At 48.1% G+C, this 21,967-nt stretch overlaps 1 protein-coding gene across 4 annotated transcripts in view; it reads left to right on the forward strand.

The window, feature by feature from the left end:
- The window catches only part of Scml4 (Scm polycomb group protein like 4), a 107,537-nt gene extending 87,458 nt beyond the window's left edge, over window positions 1–20,079 (forward strand). For 3 of the 4 annotated variants that reach the window (XM_052751542.1, XM_052751543.1, XM_052751544.1), the window contains exons 6-8: window positions 8,112–8,396; window positions 16,943–17,088; window positions 18,701–20,079. In XM_052751542.1, the coding sequence (XP_052607502.1) occupies window positions 8,112–8,396; window positions 16,943–17,088; window positions 18,701–18,826 (557 nt within the window). In that variant the 3' untranslated portion in view covers window positions 18,827–20,079. The remainder of the gene's footprint in view (window positions 1–8,111; window positions 8,397–16,942; window positions 17,089–18,700) is intronic. The other variant, XM_052751545.1, reaches the window with a different exon arrangement.
- The last annotated feature ends 1,888 nt before the right edge of the window (window positions 20,080–21,967 follow it).

Raw genomic sequence — 21,967 nt, forward strand, 5'->3', positions numbered from 1 at the left:
CAGAGTACTAACACTTGCTCTACATATCGGCTTTGCACACGGACCTGCCTTGCTTAGGGACTCTCTCTCCCTCTTTCTTTCTTTTTTTTTTTTTTTTTTTTTTGGTTTTTCGAGACAGGGTTTCTCTGTGTAGCTTTGCGCCTTTCCTGGAACTCGCTCTATAGCCCAGGCTGGCCTCGAACTTACAGAGATCCACCTGCCTCTGCCTCCCAAGTGCTGGGATTAAAGGCGTGTGCCACCACCGCCCGGCTCCCTCTTTCTTTTGCTGCTTCTCCCCGTGGAGCTCTGCAGGACAGTGGAGTGAGTGGTCTGCCCACAGTGGTCCTGGAAGACCCCTCCCCTCACCCCACTGTGCCCCAGGCCACGGCAGGCAGAGGGAGGAAATTGATCATCACACAGGGAGAGTTTAGACAGTCAGGAGGCCCTTCCTGTTCTAGAGATTTGTTTGGCTTTATCCATGGACAGGATTTTATACCCAACAGCCGAGGAAATCACAGTCCCCAAACAGATCACAAGGTGAAAAAGAAACACAAAGCTCTCCAGAGAGTTCCCCAGACACCCAAACCCCAAAAGAGGCCCCGAGATGAATCCATGTGCCCTGCATGTACTTCCCTTCTGCTGAAGCAAGCTCTTGTGGGTACACAGAAGTCAGGCTATTGTTCTCTCTCAAGGAGACACAGAATGATTTACAAGTGGTTTCTCTGGGCTCTGAGATGGACTTGCAAGGCGCCTGAGGCCTGCCTCCCCCTGCTTTGCCCAGCTCCACTTTCCACAGCCTTAGGCTGGATTTTCTCACTGGGGACGGAGAGCTTATTTCAGATAAGAAGAGCTTTGTGAAGACCCAGAGGGGAATAACACTGGCCATGTTACCCGCCAGGCCTGTGGTTTGCCAGGAATCTGTGTGGAAGGGAGGTGCAATCTCTGAGACTATGTGTTCTGGATGATTCCAGGTCTGCTGGCCCCCTCTGCTGTTCATACTCTTGTCTGCCACAAAACTAAAAGGAGTCATTAGTTCTCTCTGCCAGGAAAACTCTCTTCCTCTGTTTCACCCACTTTAAATAGTGGATCCAGATGATAAATTATGTCACAGTGCAGTTAAGTGTGTAAGTTACTAACTAGAAGTCCTGCCTACCTGTAACCCATCTACCTGTCTGTTGAATGACCTCATGGCACTGAGTAGCACAAAGAGTGTCCACCAGCCATCTTTTATATCAAAGCAAGAGCAATTGGACTTACATGTAAGAGAGAATTTTAAGCAATAGGTTTGTAGCACAGTGGCCCAGCTATGAGGGAGATTGTAAGATCCCTTGGGGAAGTTTTTATTTCATTCTTATGTCTGTGTATGTATGTAGCTTTGTGCATGTGCATGCAGTACCAACAGTGGCCAGAAGAGGCATCAGATCTCCTAGAAGTAAAGTTGCAGAGAGTTCTGTGGTCCTCTGTTCCAAACCCATCCAGCGTGGGTGCTGGGAACTGGGCTTAGGTCTTCTTCAACCACTGAGCCATCTCTCCAGGCCCCTGGGGAAGCATCCCAGTAAGAAGCTCAGTTACTAGCCATGGAAGACAAAGGTTGGATCTAGGTCAGTGTGGTCCCAATGCTGGCGCCACCTTCCCGATTCTTACTGTCTGAGTAATACCTATAGAGCTGATCGCTCCAGATAGCCCTTTCACTCAACTTCTTTTTAACAAGCTTCTCATCAATGATATCATTGTTTGAGTTGCTAATTGTATTTATGGATATATACTAAAATACATGACCGTAAAAAATCTAGAGCCGTGTGTGGTCACTTACGCACTCAGCAGAATTGCCGTAAGTTCAATACCAGCCTGGGCTACATTGTGAGTTCCAGGCTAGTCTGGGCTACTGAGTGAGATTCTATATTAAAAATACTAACAGGGGCTGGAGAGATGGCTCAGTGGTTAACAGCACTGACCACCCTTCTAGGGGTCCTGAGTTCAATTCCCAGCAACCACATGGCGGCTCACAACCATCTCTAGAGGGATCTGATACCCTCTTCTGGCATAAAGTCATACATGCAGATAGAGCACTCATATACATAAAATAAATAAATAAATCTTTAAAAAATTACCACCAACAAAACTCATCTACGTGTCCTCAGCCAAACTGTGTCCCTCCCAAATGACGTGTGTTCCCCTAGCACCTGTGAATGGGTCCTTATTCAGAAATGGGGTCTTTGCTGAAATGACCTATCAGTAGTTGATGAGGTCCCGTTGCATTGTAGGAGACAGGTACAGATGATAGTGCCCACAGGGAGAACACGGGCTGAGCCTGGAGGACTGCTCCTGCAGCCAAGGAATGCCCAGGTCGTGAGTGACCTCAAAAACCCCGGGCGAGGCCCCTCCCCTACACTCTAGAAGGCAGCTCAGCCCTCTGCCGTCTCCACTCTGCACTGAGGGCTTCCAGAGCGTGGGAGAAAGGCAGCTGCTGTTTTCAGCTATCTAGTTTGTGATGAACGCTTCACCCCTGTTTTACCCTAAATCTGTGGCTTGTCCTGCCAGAGGACACATTCGACACCAGGGAAATGCTGAGCCGGTTGTTCAGCGCCTTTCAGGTTCGTAGCACCAAACAACCCAGAATGCCTTTAGTCATTTCCCACTTGGTATGCCGCGCAGCACTCCCACTGATACACACGAGGAAAGAGCTGGTTTAATCAGGCTCAGCGGATTTGCCCTGTCGGTCTTTTGCTTTTTAATTTTTGGTGGTATGAAGGTTAAAATTAGAGCTTGCCCTTGTTAGCCATGCGCCCAACCGCTGTGCTACGCTTCAGCTCTCTTTGTTGTTTTGTTTTGTTTTGTTTCCTTTTTATTTTGAGACAGGATTTCTAAGTTACCTAGGCAGGCCTGGAACTTGCAATCATTTTGCCTCAGCGTCCAAGTGCCTGGGATTATAGGCCTCACCCTCACACCTGTGCATCTGAACTGCTGTTTATTCATGTCTCTCAGGAGCAGGTGTGAGGGGTGGCGACTTGTCCCCATAGTTACCCACCTAGGCAGACTTTGGAGTCACCGGAGTGTCCTTTGTGGGGAGGGTGTCCTGGCTCAGTGCTCTCTGAGACCGTTTTTCTCTTCTGGCTGAGTCATCAGGAAGCTGGCTTTTATTCCTTGATTCTCACCCAGGGTCATCAGCAGCTTTTAAACCAGTAAAGTCGTGTTCCCATGCTCCCCACTGCTGAGATGAAGCCATATATACACAGCCAAGAAGAATGGACAGCTGAATTAAAAAACCATCAACAATTTCCAGAATTTAAAATCCTGAATCATGACATGACACTAGTGGAATTCAGGTGTTTCTGGTACATGGACTGCTCTCACCCAATGTGAGGTTGAACTGTTTACCTTGTGTACATCCTACTTCACAAATGAGTCTGTCAGATATGCTAAGCCTATTGGCTGAAGATGATGCCCCAGCACTTCAGAGAAACCTCAGGTGACTGTCCAGACAGCTGTCTGTTTCTGTCAACTCACAAATTTTTTGGAAGTTGCTTATGTGCACTTCCTGTTTTTATTTTTGTTAGCTAATATTATTTCCTTCTTGGGTCTCTGAGGGAGTTGAAGATTAGTTAGTTATAGTTGAAGGTTAGTTAGTTATAGTTGAAGATTAATTAGGATACATTTTGGACTTACCAAAATAGGATAGATAATGAAATTATTTTCTCTGAATTTGTCAAATACAAATGGACTAGACATTGTTTAGGTATTTATTACTTGTATATATTGTATATAGTTGTTGTACTTTTGTATATAGTTTTTCTTATATTAGTTATAAGCTTTTTCTTTTTTTCCTTTTTATTAAAATAGAAAAGGGGAAATATGGTGATATTTTATTTGTATTAAAATATTATTTGTATGTTAATAAATAAAGTTGCCCGGGGGTCAGAGCTATTAGCAAGCCATAGGAAAGCAGGGCAGTGGTAGCGTATGCTTGTAATTCCAGCACTTGGTAGGCAGAGCTGGGTAAGTCTCTGTGTGTTCAGGGATACAGCCATTATTGGATACACATGCCTTTAATCTTAATACCAATCATGGAAAACCTGGAGGCCTATACAGACAGGCTGTGAGGAGGCGGTCATGTGGTTGGGTTTACAACCAATGAGAAGGCAGGACAGGAACTCTATATAAAGACTTTAACACAGGGGTAGCTCTGGTTCGGAGAGGTAGGACCACCGCAGGAGGAAGGGTAAGGTTTTAGCTCTTAGCTCTGACCTCTTGGCTTTCTTCTTTGCATTGGTTCTGTGTTTATTATTTAATAAGAAGGTTGGATACATCTACACCCCACCCCTACTGTTTGCCATAGAATGATCCACCTGCTTCTGCATTTTCCACATTTACATGGCTGGTCTATCTGTGTTCTCTATAAGAGACAATCAGGACAATTCAGGCATGTCCTCTTTAGATTTAAAATATTTAGCACCGTGTTTTATTAAACCGCTTGTCATTGTTTGTCACAAATCTACTTGAAATTCCATGTCACCACTTTATGACATGAGCTAATGCATCTTCTGAGTAATGACCGTGTTCTCGCTAACACTGGCTCAGTGTTTGCCCAGTAAGTGTTATCAAGCTCACCTCTATTGCCAAGCTCTACGGAAGAAACTATTATCATTTCACGTACACCAAAGCACCTGCCGCTTGGAACCAGGGAAGGACCGGCTATGAGAACTTCCCAGTAAAAGGAACATAGGCTGCCTTTCTGTTCACTGGCGTTACAGCCTTACTGGCCTATGGGATGTACTCAGCAGGTGTGAATGTTCCTTCTTAGTCAGTGTGGAGAGGCTAGCTTCCAGAAAACACCTTGCAGCATGTGGTCAGGCACACAGGTACATTTAGGGTGCCCAGGCTTCTGTGTCCTAGTGACCAGGACAGTGTTGTCAAAGTTGGCGGCAAAGCTCTTAAGAGTTTGATCACAGCTTCCAGTCTGCAAACCACTGTCCCTCTTCAAAAATAGCTGTATTGGAATTTAATTCAGGTATCACCAAATCCACCCATTTAAGGTACAGTTCCAGGAGATGTGCATTGTTACCCTAGCCAAGTGCAGGGTATTGCTGTCACCTCAAGAAGAAAGCACCTGTTTTTTAGGTATCACCTTCTTCCCCAAACCACAAGCCCTAGGCACCCACTCTAGAGATGCTTGTCTTGAGCACCCGTGTTCATGGAATCATTGACTATGTGATGCTTTGCGACCTTCTTACCCCGAGCATAATGCTTCAGGGTGCATCTGTGCTGTAGCCGGCATCGGCTCTTCCCTCTTCCTATGCTGAGATAGTTCCGTTGTATAGTGTAACCCATTCACCACTAGTAGACACGTGTGTTGCTTCCGTCTGTGAACATCACTGCTGTAAACACCCGTGCACAGGTTTTTGTATGGGAAAGTGTCTTTATTTCCTTTATGCGCACACCCAGGAGTACAATTTCTGAGTCATGTGGGAATTCTGCTTTATGTGTCTGTTTTCCAAAGTGGCTGGGCCACTCTTAGTTTATGAGCAGTATGTGAGAGTTCTGATTTCTATGCAGCACTTCTTATTGTCTGTTTGGGGAGCTTTGTGGAACTGAGGCCTTGAGTGTGTTAGGCCGGCAATGTTTCTCTTGACCTTACCATGACAATTTTCCTAGGTGTGTTAATTACAATAAAGAAATTAGTGAGGATTCTAACAGGGATTGTGTTGATTTTGTTGAACATTTTTAGTATATTGCCACCTTAATGATAAAAAAAATCTATGAATATTGTATTTTCACCATTCATTTGCATCTTCTTCCAACAGTGCTGTGTATTTTTCCAGCTCATAAATCGAGATTTCTTTTGTTTAATTCATTTTCAAGTGTTTCACTGTTTTAATCTTATTGTATGGAATTGCTTTCTTAACGTTATCTTCAGATTGTTCAGTGGAAGTATATAGAAATACAATTGATTTTTGTGGATTGATTTTGCATCCTACAACCTTGGTGATAATTTATGAATTCCAACCATCTTAAAACTGAGTTCCAGAGGCCTTTGCATGCACAGAGGCCATCTTACTTCCTTTCCCAATCTGGAAGATTGTCCTTGCTTTTTCTTAGCAAAAATTTCAGCCATGGCTGAAACCTCCAGCAGAAAGCTGATGGCTGAAGCGGTGTCCACAGGGAACAGCATCCACGTTTTTCCCACAAACCGTGATGTCACCTGTGGACTTTCGAAGAACCTTTGTTAGGAGATTCCCTTCTGTCCTGGTATTGACTGATATTTATCATGAAAAGGTACGAGGTTTTGTCCCAGGTTTTTCTGCCTCTATTGAGGTGATCATGTAGTCAATATGGCATATTAATTTATTTTTGGATGTTGGATTACCTCTCAATTCCTCCTTACTTGGTGTAACTCTTCCTGAATGCCATCAGGTTCAGTCTTGTTGGTACTTGGGGAGGATTTCTGCATCCATGTGAACAGGAGCCTGTTGCCTGGAATTCTCTTTTCCTATGGTGTCTGTCTAGATTTGGTATCAAAGTGGCATTAGCTTTATAAAATGATTCCGATAGCATTCTCTCCTCTTTTACTTTTTTGGGAGAATTTGTGAAAAATCTCTATTTTTTTTTAATCTTGAAATGTTTGGTAGAGTTTGCCTCTAAATCATTTGTCTTTTCTCTTTCTTTGTGGGTATTTTTTTAAATTGCTAATTCAGTCTCTTACTACAGGTCTATGCTATACAGATTATCAATTCTTGAGTCAACTCCAGTAATTTGCCATTTCATTCAAATTACCTAATTAATTACAGTCATTTATCACATGCTTTAACTTTCCTTATTCCTGGAAGGCTGAGAGAAAGATCTCTTTATTTCTGAGTCTGGCGATCTGAGTTGGCTATGTTTTGTCAGGTCATCTAAAGAAGTGTTCATTTTCTTAGTGTTGTCAAAGAACCAGCTTTTGCTGTCACTGTTTTTATCTCCCAGTGTTTTTCTATTAAATTAATTTCTGCTCAAATCTCTATTCATTTGCTCTAAATTTAATTTGCTGTTTTTACTGTCTTAAGGTGAATGGTTATTCATATGGAACTGTTCATCCTGTACAATACAAGGTGGCTTTGTTTTATTTCATGCGTACGGGTTATTTGCCTTGTATGCATGTCTGTGCACCACATGCATGCCTGGTGCCTGCAGAGGCCGGAAGAGGGTGTTGGCTCTCTTGGACCTGGAGCTATGGACAGTTGTGTGTCAACACACAGGTCCTAAGAATTGAGCCCAGGTCATTTGGAAGAGCAGCAAGTGCTCTTAACAGCTGGGCCATCTCTCCAGCCCTAAAATAGACGTTTTTTGCACCTGCAAAATTTACCAAGTTACTGCCATGTTCTTAAGTCTTGAAGGCCTTTGTTTCCAGACAGTCTCTATGGAAGTCCCCAGAGTGGGACCAGCTACTTGCCCTAATAATATCAAATACTAGATTTTCATTACCTTCTTGAAGAAGAAATTGAGACATGGTGACCATGTCTGGGTCCTGGGTTTCTTCATTGCCAATCCTGAAACACCTGTCCTTGTTACTGATTGTGTTTCTTTTGGGATATCAGGGTCTGTTTTGATGGTGTTTAATCTACAATTATTGATGAAGCTAAAAAGATATGATTTTGACTAGGTGGGGTTGGGGGTAGAATGGTTTCCTCTTTATGTCCGTGATATATCTAGACCTTTACACACACACACTTATACACATACACACACATCTACACACACACACCTCTACACATACCTATGCACACACCTACAAACACACACACACACACACACACATACACACACACACACACACACACACACCATTGGTCACATGTACAGCTCACAAGCATAACTATTGATTTTGAGGGGAGGGGGTTATTTCCAAGTGATTAAGGGCCAAGACAGCTACTGTTCCTTCTAAACATGGAAGAACCTGTCTTTTGGTCCCTCTCTGCTGAGGCAAGATCTCAGTCTGCTGCCAGTGAGTGCTCTTTGGACTGATCTGTGTTCATTTCTCCTCTTCGCAGATAGATGCTCACTGGTAGTAGCGACCATGTCAGAGCAGGGTTTGTCAAGGCTGAGGTAGCTCCCTGGACTGCTCTCTCATGTCTTTCCCTGTGTCCCTTACTTTTTAGCCCAGGCGGCCACTGCTGAAGAGTGTCTGGCAAACCCTGTAGGCATGAGCCGCTACAGCATGGACGCCTCCTCCACGGCCTTTAGCCACAGAGGCTCCTTGACCCACTCCTCCTCACAGTACTACAAGAGGCGCAACTCTGGAGACAGCCACCTTGGGGGAGGCCCTCCCACTCCCCCCGGTGGTTCCCGTACCAACCCTGTGCCCTTAGGAGGACCATCGACGCCTGGACTGAGGTTCCCAGCCTCCAGCCCCAAGAGGAGTGATGTCGAAGGAGACAGATGTGGTAATGTAATGCGTGCCCTGGCTTCCTAGTGGCTTAATGGCCTCCACCCTGGCCGTGGAGACACAGCTTGGGGCGGGCGGGATTATATTACAGCGATTTGAACAAGACACTTCTGGGAAAACAGAACTTTCCACAAGCCCCTTGAATTTTTGTTATTCTTATAGGCAGCCAGTGTCAAATTTTTGATCGTAAATGAAGGTAATGACATATTAAGTTAGGAATAATTAGTCCACTCACTCAAATGCCATCGACATTCAAGAGTCCAGTGAGGTGTTCCCTCTCAACGCAGGGCCCGGTGCCCTGTTCATCTTGTGTCTCTGCCATGCCTGCCTCTCTGGCCACCCTGCATCTAGTGGATGGGAGGGAGGATGGCATACGTGATGCCCTGGAAGGGATGGGCATGGATCCCACTCAAGATCCATTGGCAAGACTGGATCATTAGATCCCACTTACCCAGGAAGGAGCCCAGCTCTGTGCCTGGAAGAAAACAGCAGTAGATGTAGGGCAAAGAGTGTCTTTTGCACAGTGGGTGATTAATTCATCCGTGACCCGAGCTCACTGGAGAAGGCAGAAAAGACAAAAGTGTCTCAGTGCTGGTCACTAGGCCCTCCCGTCTCCCTCACCAGAGAAAGGTAATGCATGAAACATGCTCCAAAGAACTAGGGGGAGGCCCTTCCGCGAGATGCTTTACAACAGGGGGGTCCAATCTGCAGCCTGTGGCCCTCCCGTAACCAGAGTGGCAATGAAGTGAGCACAACGCGTATCATGTGACATCGTATTGCATGTCAAAGGACTGGGCACCCTTGCTTCACAAAGTCGTTTTCCAGCTTTGGTATTTCATTAGTGGATTAGAAGCCACAGCACAGAATGGATAATTTTGTGGATGAAGCAGCCTGGAATTCTGGATTTGCTCTTCTCCAACTGTATGACCCTATTCAAGTCCTAGTTTCTCTGTCCTTCTGTTTCTTTACCTGAGGGAAAAATTGAAGTGGGGTACCAGCCACCCTTCCCTCACAGAATCATGAGGAAGGTTAAACACGTTCACGTGTAGCTTTGGCAGAAGACCCATGGCCGCAGTAAGCGGTTAATAACCACTAATACCGTAGATCCATGAGTACATCCCTCACAGGCCACAGCCTATCTCCACAGCTGGAACTGCTGAGGAGGGTCCCAGGGGATCTTCAGCTTGCTCGTCCGTCATCACCCACTGGGCTGGCTGTGTGTGCCCTTAGCCACGTCTCTTCTCTAGGGATGGCTCCCTCCTCCTGTGGCTGCCATGAGCCATACACGGGAGCTGTTGTGTACAATTCAAGACCCTCTACACACTTCCCTCAAATGGCTTTACCCATCCCAGATGAGTGAGCCCCAGATGGGCCTCTGCTGGCCAAGGATGGAAAGATCAGCAGGGACCCCTTGAGGGAGAGGTGGCTGTAAAAGACAGAAAAATAAAATGATTCACTCTTTATAGCGGCAGGACCTTTTCAGGGTAAGGATTCCGTTTACGGAGCCTCTGCAGAGTGCTGAAGGGAAAATGGAGTACAGGAGTGAGCCGCTCAGCCATGCGGTCTCAGGAGAGAGCGAGGGACGTAGGTGGGAGGAAAGGGGACAGAGGGCTGTGCCTCGTGTCTCTGAAAGAACTTTCCATTCCTGCTGCATCCCATTTTCTAGAATTGAGTCATGTGGCCAGCAGCTGCAAAGGAAACTGGGAAATGTGGCTTTAATTCCAGGTGGAAACCAGGGACCCTGTTATGAAGAGATGGGGGAAGAGATGTTGTGCAGGCAACTAGCACTCTGAGCAACACTTCCTTGTTAAGAATGTTGGTATTCTCCATTTTTCTTCCCCTGGTACTTTGTTCCCTAAGTATTACTCTGTCCTGCCACACAGTAGCGGGACCATGTCCTCAGTTTTGTGAGGGTCTCATTTGTACTTGAATCCCTGACAGTCCAAGCAAAAGGACGCCTGTGTTAAACGTTCATTTGTCGAGCATCGACCAGGGACCGCTTTCTACTGTTCCTTATGGTTTACATGTTCTAATGGATCGCTTCTAAGACGTGTTACCATATACATTTCCAGGGAACACAGATCAAGAGGTCTGTCGGTTGTTGAACCAAACTGGCATGGCTGACTCCAAAGTTTGGGTCTATCCAAACCACTCAGGAGCTTTGCTAGCACTGTTTCTCGGGGTCCTTTCCCGTGGGGAAGGGGACGGAGAAGAGGGTGACGGGAATCCAGCCCCACTGTGACTCTTTATCCAGGGCCTCTCCACATTGATCTGCTTGAAACAAACCTGCCTAGCTACCAGTGATTAGAAACCATGGTGGTTCAGCATGCTGAGCTAGCGCAATACCAGCAAGAGGGAAAGCCTTAGCTTCCTAAGCCATCTTCGCCCACCAGCCAGCCCGCGCCCCTGCTGCCGGTCCTTGGCTCTCTTCTTCTCTCTGTTAAAGCCTTTTCTCTCCCTGAGTACTGCTGGATGTTCCTCTGAAATTACATCCCAGCTGAAATCCATTGGCATCCAGAAACTGTTTCTCTTTCAGTGGGTTTGACCCAACTCATAAACCCTGCAAGAAACCTAGAAATGGATTTTCTCCCCAGCTACTAATCACAATGGTTTAAAACCGCAGAGTCTGGGAAGCTGGACCAGGCTGCAGGCAGGAGGGGAGGGGGTGATGACGTGACCAGTTCTCTGCTGCCTTTCCCTCCCGTGTGAAGCCTTAGCCCAGCCTCCTGCTGTCTCTGGAGCTGGAGCTGGTGCCTGGGCTGCCAAGCCCCTGCCAGCGCCAAGGTGCTGCATGGGATATGGTTTCCCTGGGGTTTAAGCTGCCCCTCAGGTGAATATTTGGGAGCTCCTGTCTCTCATCCCAGATACAGTCAGCCAGAGCTATAAAGGGCCGTAAAGAGGTTTCAGATAACAAAAGCTTCCTGAACGTGCTATACAATTCCCAACCACAGGCAGCTCCAAGATGTAGGATCAGAAGCAAAATAAACCCGACACTGTCCTTACAGATCAGATGTTTCCTGTGGGATGGAGTTGGCCTCCATGGGATGTGGTGTCGGTGAGGGATAGAGATAATTGTGCTAGTAAAAGAGTGAGGATGAATTCCTCATGTGAGGCCTGGCATCTGCAGAGGCAAGAAAGGGCTTCCTCACTGTGTGGGGAGGAAAGAGTTAGGTCTGCGATGAGGCGGGAAACCACACTGGATGGTTTGGCGTCCTGTCAGGCAGATGGGGCTTCGCTTGTAGCGATTATAAACCACGTATTTCTGAGCAGGGGTGGACTGGTTGGTGGTGGGACTTAGGGGCTGGATCTACTGGACATTTATGGGATGGCGTGGAAGAATCCCAGCTGACTTTGGGGCTAATTCTGACCTTTACAACCTTATCCCATTTGATCCTGGCTGCCCAAGATGGCAGGTAACTAAGGGACTGGGGCGCTCTGGTCAGCAGATGTCCACTGAGCACCTAGGCAGGGACTCTTCTCAGGTCTGAGGATGGTGCTGTGAGCAGGGCAGAAGGATCCCATTTCAGAGAGACAGATCTTAGCACGTTACTGTGATTGCTGTTGGAGGTGGAAAGTGTGGTCTGTGTGACAGTGTTGGATGGGAAGGGGTCGCTGTCACAGTATCGGAAGAGGGAGGGTTGTTGTGATGGTATTGGCTGGGGAGGAGTTGCTATGACAGTATTGGCTGGGGAGGGGTTGCTGTCACAGTATTGGCTGGGGAGGGGTTGCTGTGACAGTATTGGAAGGGGCGTTGCTGGACCTCCTCACCTTGGGAGTCAGGAAAGGCTCCCGGGAAGTGAGATGGACCCCACTGAAATGAGAAGTGACATTTGAGCCCTTTGAAGGGGAGGTGTCCAGAGACTCCTGGCAGAGGCAAGCGGGTGGAGGCTAACAGTGTCAGTTGCTGCCTGAGAAGGAACGCTACCCAGCCTGGTCTGCTGGTCTCCAGTCACATCTTCTGTCCTGTTGGCAGCTCAGCTTATCTTTAAGGGTTAATAGAAAAGCCTGATTACAATATAAGGAAGGACTTATGGAGACTCCTTGTCTCTGGGCTCTGTCACCTCAGAGTACCTTACAAACTGGAATTGAAAGAGCACGAAGCAACAACTGTTTCAAACTGCCTGACTCTGCGCAGATTGTGGGCTAGCCTGGGCACCCCCACTCTCCATAGCCTTGGACACACACTTGAGGCCTTCAGAGGCGATGTCAGCCGCCTGTGGTCCACTGCGTCAGGCAGGGCCTGGGGTTGGAGGGGACCTGGAGATCCTGCCATGCACCTCTCCTGTACTCTGGAGAAGTGTGGAGCCGTGCGCAGCTGTGGGGGGCAGGGAGTTCTGGCTCCTGGCTCATCCTGGCTCGTCACTCACTTGTTTCCCTCTCCCACACTGTTCGCTAAAGTTTCCCCTGAATTATGAATGAGCAAGAACCAATTATGTGTGTGCTCGTGGGAACGCATAAGACCGAAAGAGCTCTGCAGATGTGGTATAGTACCTGTACTGTGGAAGAGGCCGAGGGATTGCTTTTCAGCACTGGGTCTGCCAGTGGTCTGTTTTTCCGTTAACCGTGAGTTTGGCTTCAGGAGCAACAAGATTGCATTATGTGCCCATTCACCACTGGGTCTCACTTTTCACATCTCCACAGCCCCTGGGGAGCGGCATGACCAAGCACAGCTTTCCCAGCGCTGGAGAATGGTGTGGATGGCGAGTGCTTTGCATGCGTTGTCCACACAGGGCTCCGTTCATTCAGCCCATCATGGCTTACCTATCCCATCTGCCCGCTCTGGCTGTGCCCGACTGGACGCATCTGTCTTCCTGACACCTTCCCAGAGGCTGGAGCAGGGTGTGGTGGTGTGTTGATTTTTCTCTGTGAGGGCAAGCCTGTTGCTGGCAAGTTCTGTTTTCCTTCCCACACTGAGTTTCTGTTCTCTGGATGTGACTTAGGCTACCTGCTGCCCTGTCTTGGATGACTAAAAGACCCCTCAGAAATACTCCTGAGCCAGCCTGGCTGCTCCTCCACCATCCTGAAAAGGGGGAAAATGCCCACAGCTGGCACCAAGTCCCAAGCATGGAGAACACTTGCCTCGGTGTCTCCAGTCTGCTCTCTACAGCCCTCCCTGAGAGCATCCCCCTCCGAGACAAACCAGGAGCCCTCTGCTCTGCTGCAGACAGCTGTCCCTGACCTCACTCAAAGGAGTTCAGGACCCCGTGCAGGATCTTATCAGTGGGCTAGACTTCCCCTCCCTCCTGCCAAGTATAGGAAATTAGATTTGACCTCTGCTCTCCTGGCTCCAGAATCATTCTTGGACTAAGGACTTCCCGCCTTTGTAGTCAGGACATCTATTACCACCCTGATTAACAGCCATGCTCCCGTGGGCGGGCCCTGGAGACAGATGTGGTTTCTGTGATTCTGCGGCCCCATGTTGAGTGCAGATGTCTTTAAACGGAGTCAAAAGTCACCTTTCACTGGTGCACATCAGCGTTGGAAGGCTCTGGGAAGCATTAACAGTTTCTTAGCAAGATGCTTGGTGCCAAACCACCTTATGGGACCCTTCCAGTCCCAACAAGGAAAGGTCAGGGAAAAAAAAAATGTCAAAGTAAACCCAGTTCTCAACCAGCACAGATTCAGAAACGGGATGGCTTGCTTCTCTCGGGGCAGGAGCGCTGGGCACTTCTCGGGCATAGCAAAGGGGGGGGGGAAGCGTGGAAGAAAACAGTTTCCTCTTAAGACTTAGAAAAGGGCACGGGCATCCACTTCTCAGCTCCTAGAATTCTCCTGTAGGGAAGCTGCTGTTTGTTCAGAAGCGTGGCCTTTTTCTAGCCTTGAAGTAGTGGCAAGGATCACTCACACAAAGCTAGCATGCTTCTGCAAAACATATTGATCCATTTCACGGTCGTCAAAGCCACTCTTCGAGTGTATTTATTGTCTGCACAGCTGTGGAGGGGTCAATGTAATATATGACCCCTGTAATGAGAGGATTTGGGTTGTGTTGTTCACCAAACACTTCTCCCAAGACCAAGCCAGGGAAGAAAGTGCTGGGTACATGACGGTGAAATGAACACTGAGGATTCTCGGGGGTACAATCTAAAGGCTACAGAAAAGTACGGGAGTGATGGAACTGCAAGGGATGTGGCCGTGGTGTTCACAAAGGGGTCTGATGGTCCCTGGGCTAGCAGCCTCTTGTGTTCATGTTCTCTCTCTCTCTCTCTCTCTCTCTCTCTCTCTCTCTCTCTCTCTCTCTCTCTCTCATTTTATTTGTGTGTATGTGTGTACAACATGTGACTACGTCATGTACATGTCCATTTGTGTGTGAGTGGCACTCTGTGTGTACCATCATACTCATATGGAGGTTCAGAGACAATCTTGGTGTTGGGTCCTTGCCTTTCCACCTTGTTCAAGCCAGTGTCTCCTTGCTGCTTTCCTGCTCTGTACACTAGGCTGGCTGGCTCACAGGCTTCCAGGGACTCTTCTGACCCCTCCTCTTAGCTCCTCTTAGAAGTTCTGGGATTGCAACATTTCTGTTATACATCTTCTTTTTATGTCAGTTTTGGGGGATTCAAACTCGGGTTCTTGTGCTTATATGACAAATGTGTTACCCGCTGAGCTATCTCCCCAGTTCCTAATCCCTAGGCTTTGATGGTTGATGGGATATCAGTGGGAAGGAGGAGGGCAAACAGGAAGCAATAGGAAAACGGGCCATAGTCAGTGTGCCCAGATGGATGTGGAGGGAGCCTCCTTCTCTCTGTGGAACACCCGTGGTAGGTTGACCAGAAGGCCCAGTTCTTGCCCACTTCAATACCCATAACCAGCCCTGATCTAAGATAAATTGTCATCTAGTCACAAGCAAGGGAAGCTCCAGGATTTGTCCCTAGGTCCCCCAGCCCAAAGTCCTTCCTCTGCATCTAAGAAAGGAAGGGACTACGGAATCACAATACCCCTATTGACTTGGACATATAGTGCATAGGCAAGGGGACTCAGAGGGACCTTGAGTGGCAGATGTATACAGACACATCTTGGTCTCGGGGACAGCCTGAGACAGTGGCAGTCATGCTAGACAGAAAAGAGCAGAAACAAGGAGACCCTTGGGAATCGTCTCAGGGGACAGGTATATTTCCTACTTTTCTCATTCCTGTGAACAAATACTTGACAAGAAGCAACTGAAGGGACAGGGGGCCTAGGTCAGTCAGCTCAGTTTGGAGTTACAGCCCCCCATGACCAGGGCATGGAAGCAGAAGTTGCTTGAGGTGGGACCGTGGAGCTTGGTCATTTCTGGGTATACCAGAGAGCAGAGAAAGGGGAATGCTGGCATTTACCTGGCTGCCTTAGCTAGAGATTCTATTGCTGTGATTAAACACTCTGAGGAAAGCAGCTCGGGCAGGGAGGGGTTGAATTCTTCACACAGCTTGTAGTCCACCATCCAGGATAATCATGGCGGGTACTCAAGGCAGGAACCTGGAGAAAGGAACCGATACGGAGGCCGTGGAGGAGTGCTGCCTACTGGCTTGCTCGGCCTGCTTTCTTATAGCACCCAGGACCACCAGCCCAGAGGTGGCACTGCCCACAGTGTGCTGGGCCCTCCCTCATCAATCATCAGTCAAGACAACGCACCACAGGCTTGTCTACAGCCAATCTGGTGGGAATGTCCTCTCAATTGAGTTTCCTTCTTCTGGCATGTATCAAGTTCACATCAAAGTAGCCAGCACACTGGCTTTCTCCACCACTCCCCCATTCAGTCTGAGAGCCCAGCCTCTGGGTGGTGCCACTCACATTCAGAGTGTGTCTTCCCTTCTCTCTGGAAATGCTTCCCAGAGGTATGTCTCCTGGGTGATTCTAAATCTAGTCACACAGACAATACAGATTAGCCATACCATTATCGGTATGAGTTTCCCAAAGATTCAGCAGGGATGGCAGGGAGAAGGGCCAGCGGGAGAGGCACCCTCCGAAGGACTCAGAAGAACCCAGTGCCGGGGACAAAGGACAAACAGCGAGGTAACATCATCTTCCTCTGAGAGCAGGTATAGACAGACCCTCCCAGAGCTGCTGGAGGTTAAGTGGCCGATTAGCCACTCTGCAAAGTCCAAAAGTGAACGCCCAAACCACCTCAGTTCTGCCACAGCTGCCGTCTCCAGGGGACCCAAAAAGGGCCCGTTATCACTTGGCCCCACAGCCCACAGAGGCCCATTGTACTACCACTTAGCTTACCAGCCCCAGCCACCAAGCGCTGGCTGTAGCAGACCCTGGGCCACAAACAGGCTCTGGAGAACTTCAGCTGCACCAGAACTTCTGTTTGTTGAGGACAAAAGCTCCCCCAAACTCCCTTTCCTGGACAGCATGGCACAGAGCATCTGCTGCCTCTCTATGTCCTTGCTCCTCACTGAGCAGCCGCTCAGCATTCACCGGCCACAGAGTCGCTTGGCCATACCGTGGACTTCAGAGCACCAAGGACTCCTCCCAGGCCAGCCAGGGGTGGGTGCCCCGAGAAGGCAGCACCAGGAGGGCGCTGACCTTCGCTGGCTCATGGTCCATTTTCTGCTTGTTCCCTTCCAGCCTCCAGCCCCTCTCCAGAGGTGCCGGACATCAGGCGACTGAGCAGCAGAAACCCTTCGACCTGGACCGTGGAGGATGTGGTTCGGTTTTTGAAGGACGCTGACCCTCAGGCTCTGGGGCCTCATGTGGAGCTCTTCAGAAAGCATGTATGAAAGGGGTGGGTCTGGAGGGAGGGCCAGGGATTGGGATGCATGGAGTGAGAGGGGAGTTCAGGATCCCCCAAATGCTTGTGATCTAGACTAAGCCCTACCTGTCAGGCTTGAGTGAGCCAGAGATGAGAGAGATGAAGGCAACCGTAGGCCTGTCAGGGCAGAGCGACCAACAGCTTTGTGTTTTTAAGTCATACTTTTCTCATCTATTCTCTCTTGGGCCTTGACTGCTTTTCTGCACACTCATCCATCTATCTACCCTCCCACCTATCCATCCACCCATCCACCTATCCATCCATCCATCCATCTATCCATCCATCCATCCACCTATTCATTCATCTATCTATCCATCCATCCATCCATCCATCTACCCTCCCACCTATCCATCCACCCATCCACCCATCCATCCATCCATCCACCCACCCATTCATCCATCTATCTATCCATCCATCTATCCATCCATCCACCCACCCATTCATCCATCCATTCACCTATTCATCCACCCATCCACCCATCCATCCATCTACCCATCCATCAATCCACCCACCCATCCATCCATCCATCCATCCACCAGTCCATCCATCTATCCATCCACCCGTCCATCCATCCATCATCCACCTGCCCAACCTGTATGCATCCAACAGTCATTTGCAACACACCTACAATATGCCAGGCAAACTGTGGTCCAGCCTGTGCCTACTGTTTAGTGGTTCTCAACCTTCCTACTGCTGTGACCCTTTAATACAGTTGTGAACCCAGCCATAAACCTATTTCGTTGCTAACTCATAACTGTAATTTTGCTACTGTTATGAATCATAATGTAAATATCTGTGTTTTCCGATGGTCTTAGGTGACCCCTGTGAAAGGGTCATTGGACCCCATAGGTGGAAAACCACTGGCTTGGAGGGTTAAATGAGAAAACACACATAAATACGTTATGTGAGGCCTCGCTCATATAGCCTTCATGTAAATGTTATAATCGTTTAGCTACTTCTGAAACATATAAGTAGGGAGACGATAAGTAGGGAGGAAGATAAGAATTATTAGGTTACTTGCTCAGCTCACTATATTAATTCTGGATTGCTGATATAACAATTTTTATAAATCCAGGGCCCTAAGACAACGGACATTGCTTGTCTTTATTTCTGTGGGTCAGGCAGGAGCCTGGCCAGGGTCTCCATAGGCTAAGATCCAGGTGTTTTCAGGGGTACATTCTTATTTTAGGGGCAATCTGCTTGCCTTTCCCAGCTTCATGGTCCTCTTTAAAGGCAGGAGCATCAGGCAGGGTCCCCTCGGGCTGACCGGTCTGTGGATGAGTTTAGTTGGATGACCAATATCGTACATGGGCTAGCAGGACTGTGGGTGAAGTTCTTTCTGAGTCCGTCAGCCAGGAAAGGTCGGGAATCTGAAAGGTACAAGGTGAACGACTTCAGGGAGGACATCATGTTTGTTTGCTTTAACTGTCCCCAAGAGCTCTCCCAGAACCCGTAGCACGTGCTCTCTAATCGACTCACCCTTAGACCGCCCGGTTAGCTCACCTCGACCGGAGCTGCCGACCGGCTGTTCTGACGGTCTCCTGAGTTTTCTCTTCCCGATCCCTTCCCGCCAGGAGATTGACGGCAATGCCTTGCTGTTGCTGAGGAGTGACATGATCATGAAATACCTGGGACTGAAGCTGGGACCCGCACTGAAGCTCTGCTACCACATTGACAAGCTGAAGCAAGCCAAGTTCTGAGGCTGGTGGAGTTGGAAGCAAAGCCCCAGACCTCAAGATCATCTTCTGCCTGACCAGCACCCAGCCAGCATCACAAGCAATTTGTCTTCTTACAAGTGACAGCCACAAAGACTTTGTCTTTTTACAAAATGTGCATCTTTGCCATTTCTAACATTCCAAATGGCCCCTTTCAGAGGCTCCACTGTGTTCATTGATTTGTCAGAAAAATCACAAAAGGCCTGTTACATCTAATATTCCTCACATGCTGGTCGCTCTTTATGGGTGCTATTTGTGTCATGACAGAGTGGATAACTGAATGCTGCCACCCTAGGAGAGCCCTGGAAGGGGCTTTCAAAGTTGAGAAGGACCTTGTCCTTGGTGGTGGTGTGGGGTTGCCCACGGCAGGAGCAGCCTCTCCCTGTTCTGGGGACCTATCAGCCTGAGCCTCACTGGAGTCAGCTCTGGGGTGACTTTCTCCCGAGGATGACTTGCCTCACCTTGCACTATCTGAAAACTTCAAGTTTTTTGGCTCCCTCAAAGAACAGTGAGGAAAAGATGTTTTCTAGCCCTAGCTCCTGCAGTCCTTCATTGCTCCACCAGAGGGCAGACTGCACTGCTAATGAGAATTCAGGATGCTGACTGCCGTGGTCTGCTCATTCAGAACTCAACGCTGGGTTAGGGCTTCAATGAGCAAGATCTGGCCTGGACGGGGACAGGGGATTAATGCCACAGTCAGCATCCCAGATTGCCACTTGAGAAGAAATTGTGATCTGGGGGGTTCCAGATTCACTACTGACTGACTGTCGAGGGAAAAAATCTGGACGCAACTGTCTGCCTAAACAAAGATTTGGAGTCCCTTCCCTCCCAGACTCTTGCTGAGGGCTGAGATGCTGGCGTGCTGAAGAACCTTAGTGACATTTATCGATGTGTGTTTCTTGAAGATAAAGAAGGGAAGAAAAACTGTCTCAACAAGCGTGGAATGAGGGAGTGCTGATTTTGAGTTATGAGGCCGCACTCTGTACCTGTGTCTGTGGCTAATTTTTCTAGTCCTCGACAAATACACAGATGTGTTTTTATTGGGTTTAATTCAATTTACAAATAGGTTTTCACTCTTCACTGTGAAGTAATAAGAAAAAAATTGATTTTCTGCCCTGGCAGCTGTGTCCAGCGAGGGACGGAGTCACGGTTTACCGAGCAGAAGGGTGACCTCTCCTCTTTCTGCTGTCCTTTGTCAAGTCCTTTCTTTCCCTCTGTTTATAAAGACTCTTAGAGAACTCCTGGGCACATCTTTTTCCTTAAAGGCGCGTCTGGGGAGGGTGAGGATCAAGAGTAACACAGGGCTTCCCATGGCCACAGCGTGAATTAGGAAAGGCGTCTCCGCTTAGGTTGCAGCCTGAGCAAGGTCTCAGCTGGCATGTGGAGCCGGAGGGGTGTTGACCCCTCAGCTCTCAGCCAGATGTCCTGCTCCAGAACAAGATAAGGGGAGCTTCTTGGATGGAGCTACCTACTGTACAGATCAGCTAGAATTTAGGCGAAGTCCACAGGAAATTTCCATGGTATGCTGCGGGGCCCACTTTGATGTCCCCTGTTTGAGAAAGTGTGATCTTTGTTACATGTACAACGGTGGTTGGACTTGAAATAAGACAGAGAAGGGGAAGAACGTCCCAAAGCTTCCCACCAAATGGAACTTGATCAGTTTCAGATGAGCTGGATGTCTGGTATTTTTAGCATGCGACAAAATGACCTTGAATCAGACCTTGGGGAGAGTCTTTAAGAAGTTAGAAGCAGTGAGCAGACTCTGCCTTGCGAAAGCTTGTTAGGGCTAGGTGCTCGCCGCCGCCACTCTGAGTTAGATAGAGCCTTGTTTCAAAGAGCGTCGGACAGTTCATAGAGACAGAACCAGCTGCTGGTGTGGATGCAGTGAGAGCTAGAAACATTGCTCCGCTCAGCCGTGGGTGCCCTCTCCCTGTAGACTCAGGGTACCTCTTCCAGGGACACAGACTTCTTAGTGACTTGGAGGATTAAGCTTTCTAAATGTCCTGCCTGACCTTACCTGTGCCTCCCTGATGTCCCCAAGTTAAAATATGCCCAAACAAGTCAAAGAGAAGCCAGCCTCAAGGAGTCTTTGAAGGAGAGCTAGGATCTGGTTCAAGTCTGTGGGGGGCCTGGAGCTGTGTCCCCACACAATGCCTCTCAGTCAGGTGCTGTCTTATTTCACACAAAGCCTTAAATTAGTTTGATTGCAGAATCCCAGACATTTAAGGTTTGGCCAGATTTTAAAAGATGAAGAAACTGAGAAACAGTTTCATTTTTCCCGGCATGAAGGCTGCCATGGCACAGAATAACCAGTGGAACCAATTCTTCTTGCCTGTTTTCGCATGGAATCTAATTAGCTGACCCAATCATTGTAGCAATGCTACAATTATAATGAATTTTCATCCCTTTCAAACCCTTGTCAAACAGGGCAGCTAACTAGCTTCTCGAATGTCCAACACGCCAGGCCATTTCCTCTAAACAGACCTGAGAGGTCGGGCCATAGGGCTTACTCCGGTCCAGATGAGAAGGACTCGAACTCGCATTTGACAGTTAACAGTATTGCTATTCCATCTGCGTAGCTTTGCTTCAGGTTGTAGTGAATAATGATCAAATTTTGCATAATTCCAAATTAAAGAGTGTGTGTGCTCATGCTCCAAACATTTCCAATTACATTTGTCTGTTAAACAAATGGGGAAAAAAAATCAAGAGATAATTCTGTTGCCTAAAGCATTTTAAATGTTTTATGAAATACATTATTCCCTTTGTGAAGATTTTAGATAAAAGATGTGGGGCGTGTGTGTGTGTGTGTGTGTGTGTGTGTGTGTGTGTGTGTGTGTGTGTGTGTGTATATATGTGTGTGTGTATATGTATGAGTGTATGTGTGTGTGTGTGTCTCCTGATACTGGAGTTGGAATATGGAAGGAAGTGGTTGGGAGGAAACCATGTTCTTAAGCATCTTTCTGGATTTGTAATGTGGAGGCAAAGCCAGTTTAATGCTATCGCTGTTACTAGAAGGTGTTCCCTCCTACTGTCGCGGGGCCTGGCCTGTGGACAGCTAGGTGACCAGAACAATTCTGGCTTCTGGACTTGTTCCTCTCACGTGGCTGACTTGACATGCCAAACCCG

Source organism: Peromyscus californicus, unplaced genomic scaffold (assembly GCF_007827085.1).
Source record: "Peromyscus californicus insignis strain IS unplaced genomic scaffold, ASM782708v3 Scaffold_22__1_contigs__length_63687245, whole genome shotgun sequence".
Lineage (NCBI taxonomy): Eukaryota > Metazoa > Chordata > Mammalia > Rodentia > Cricetidae > Peromyscus > Peromyscus californicus.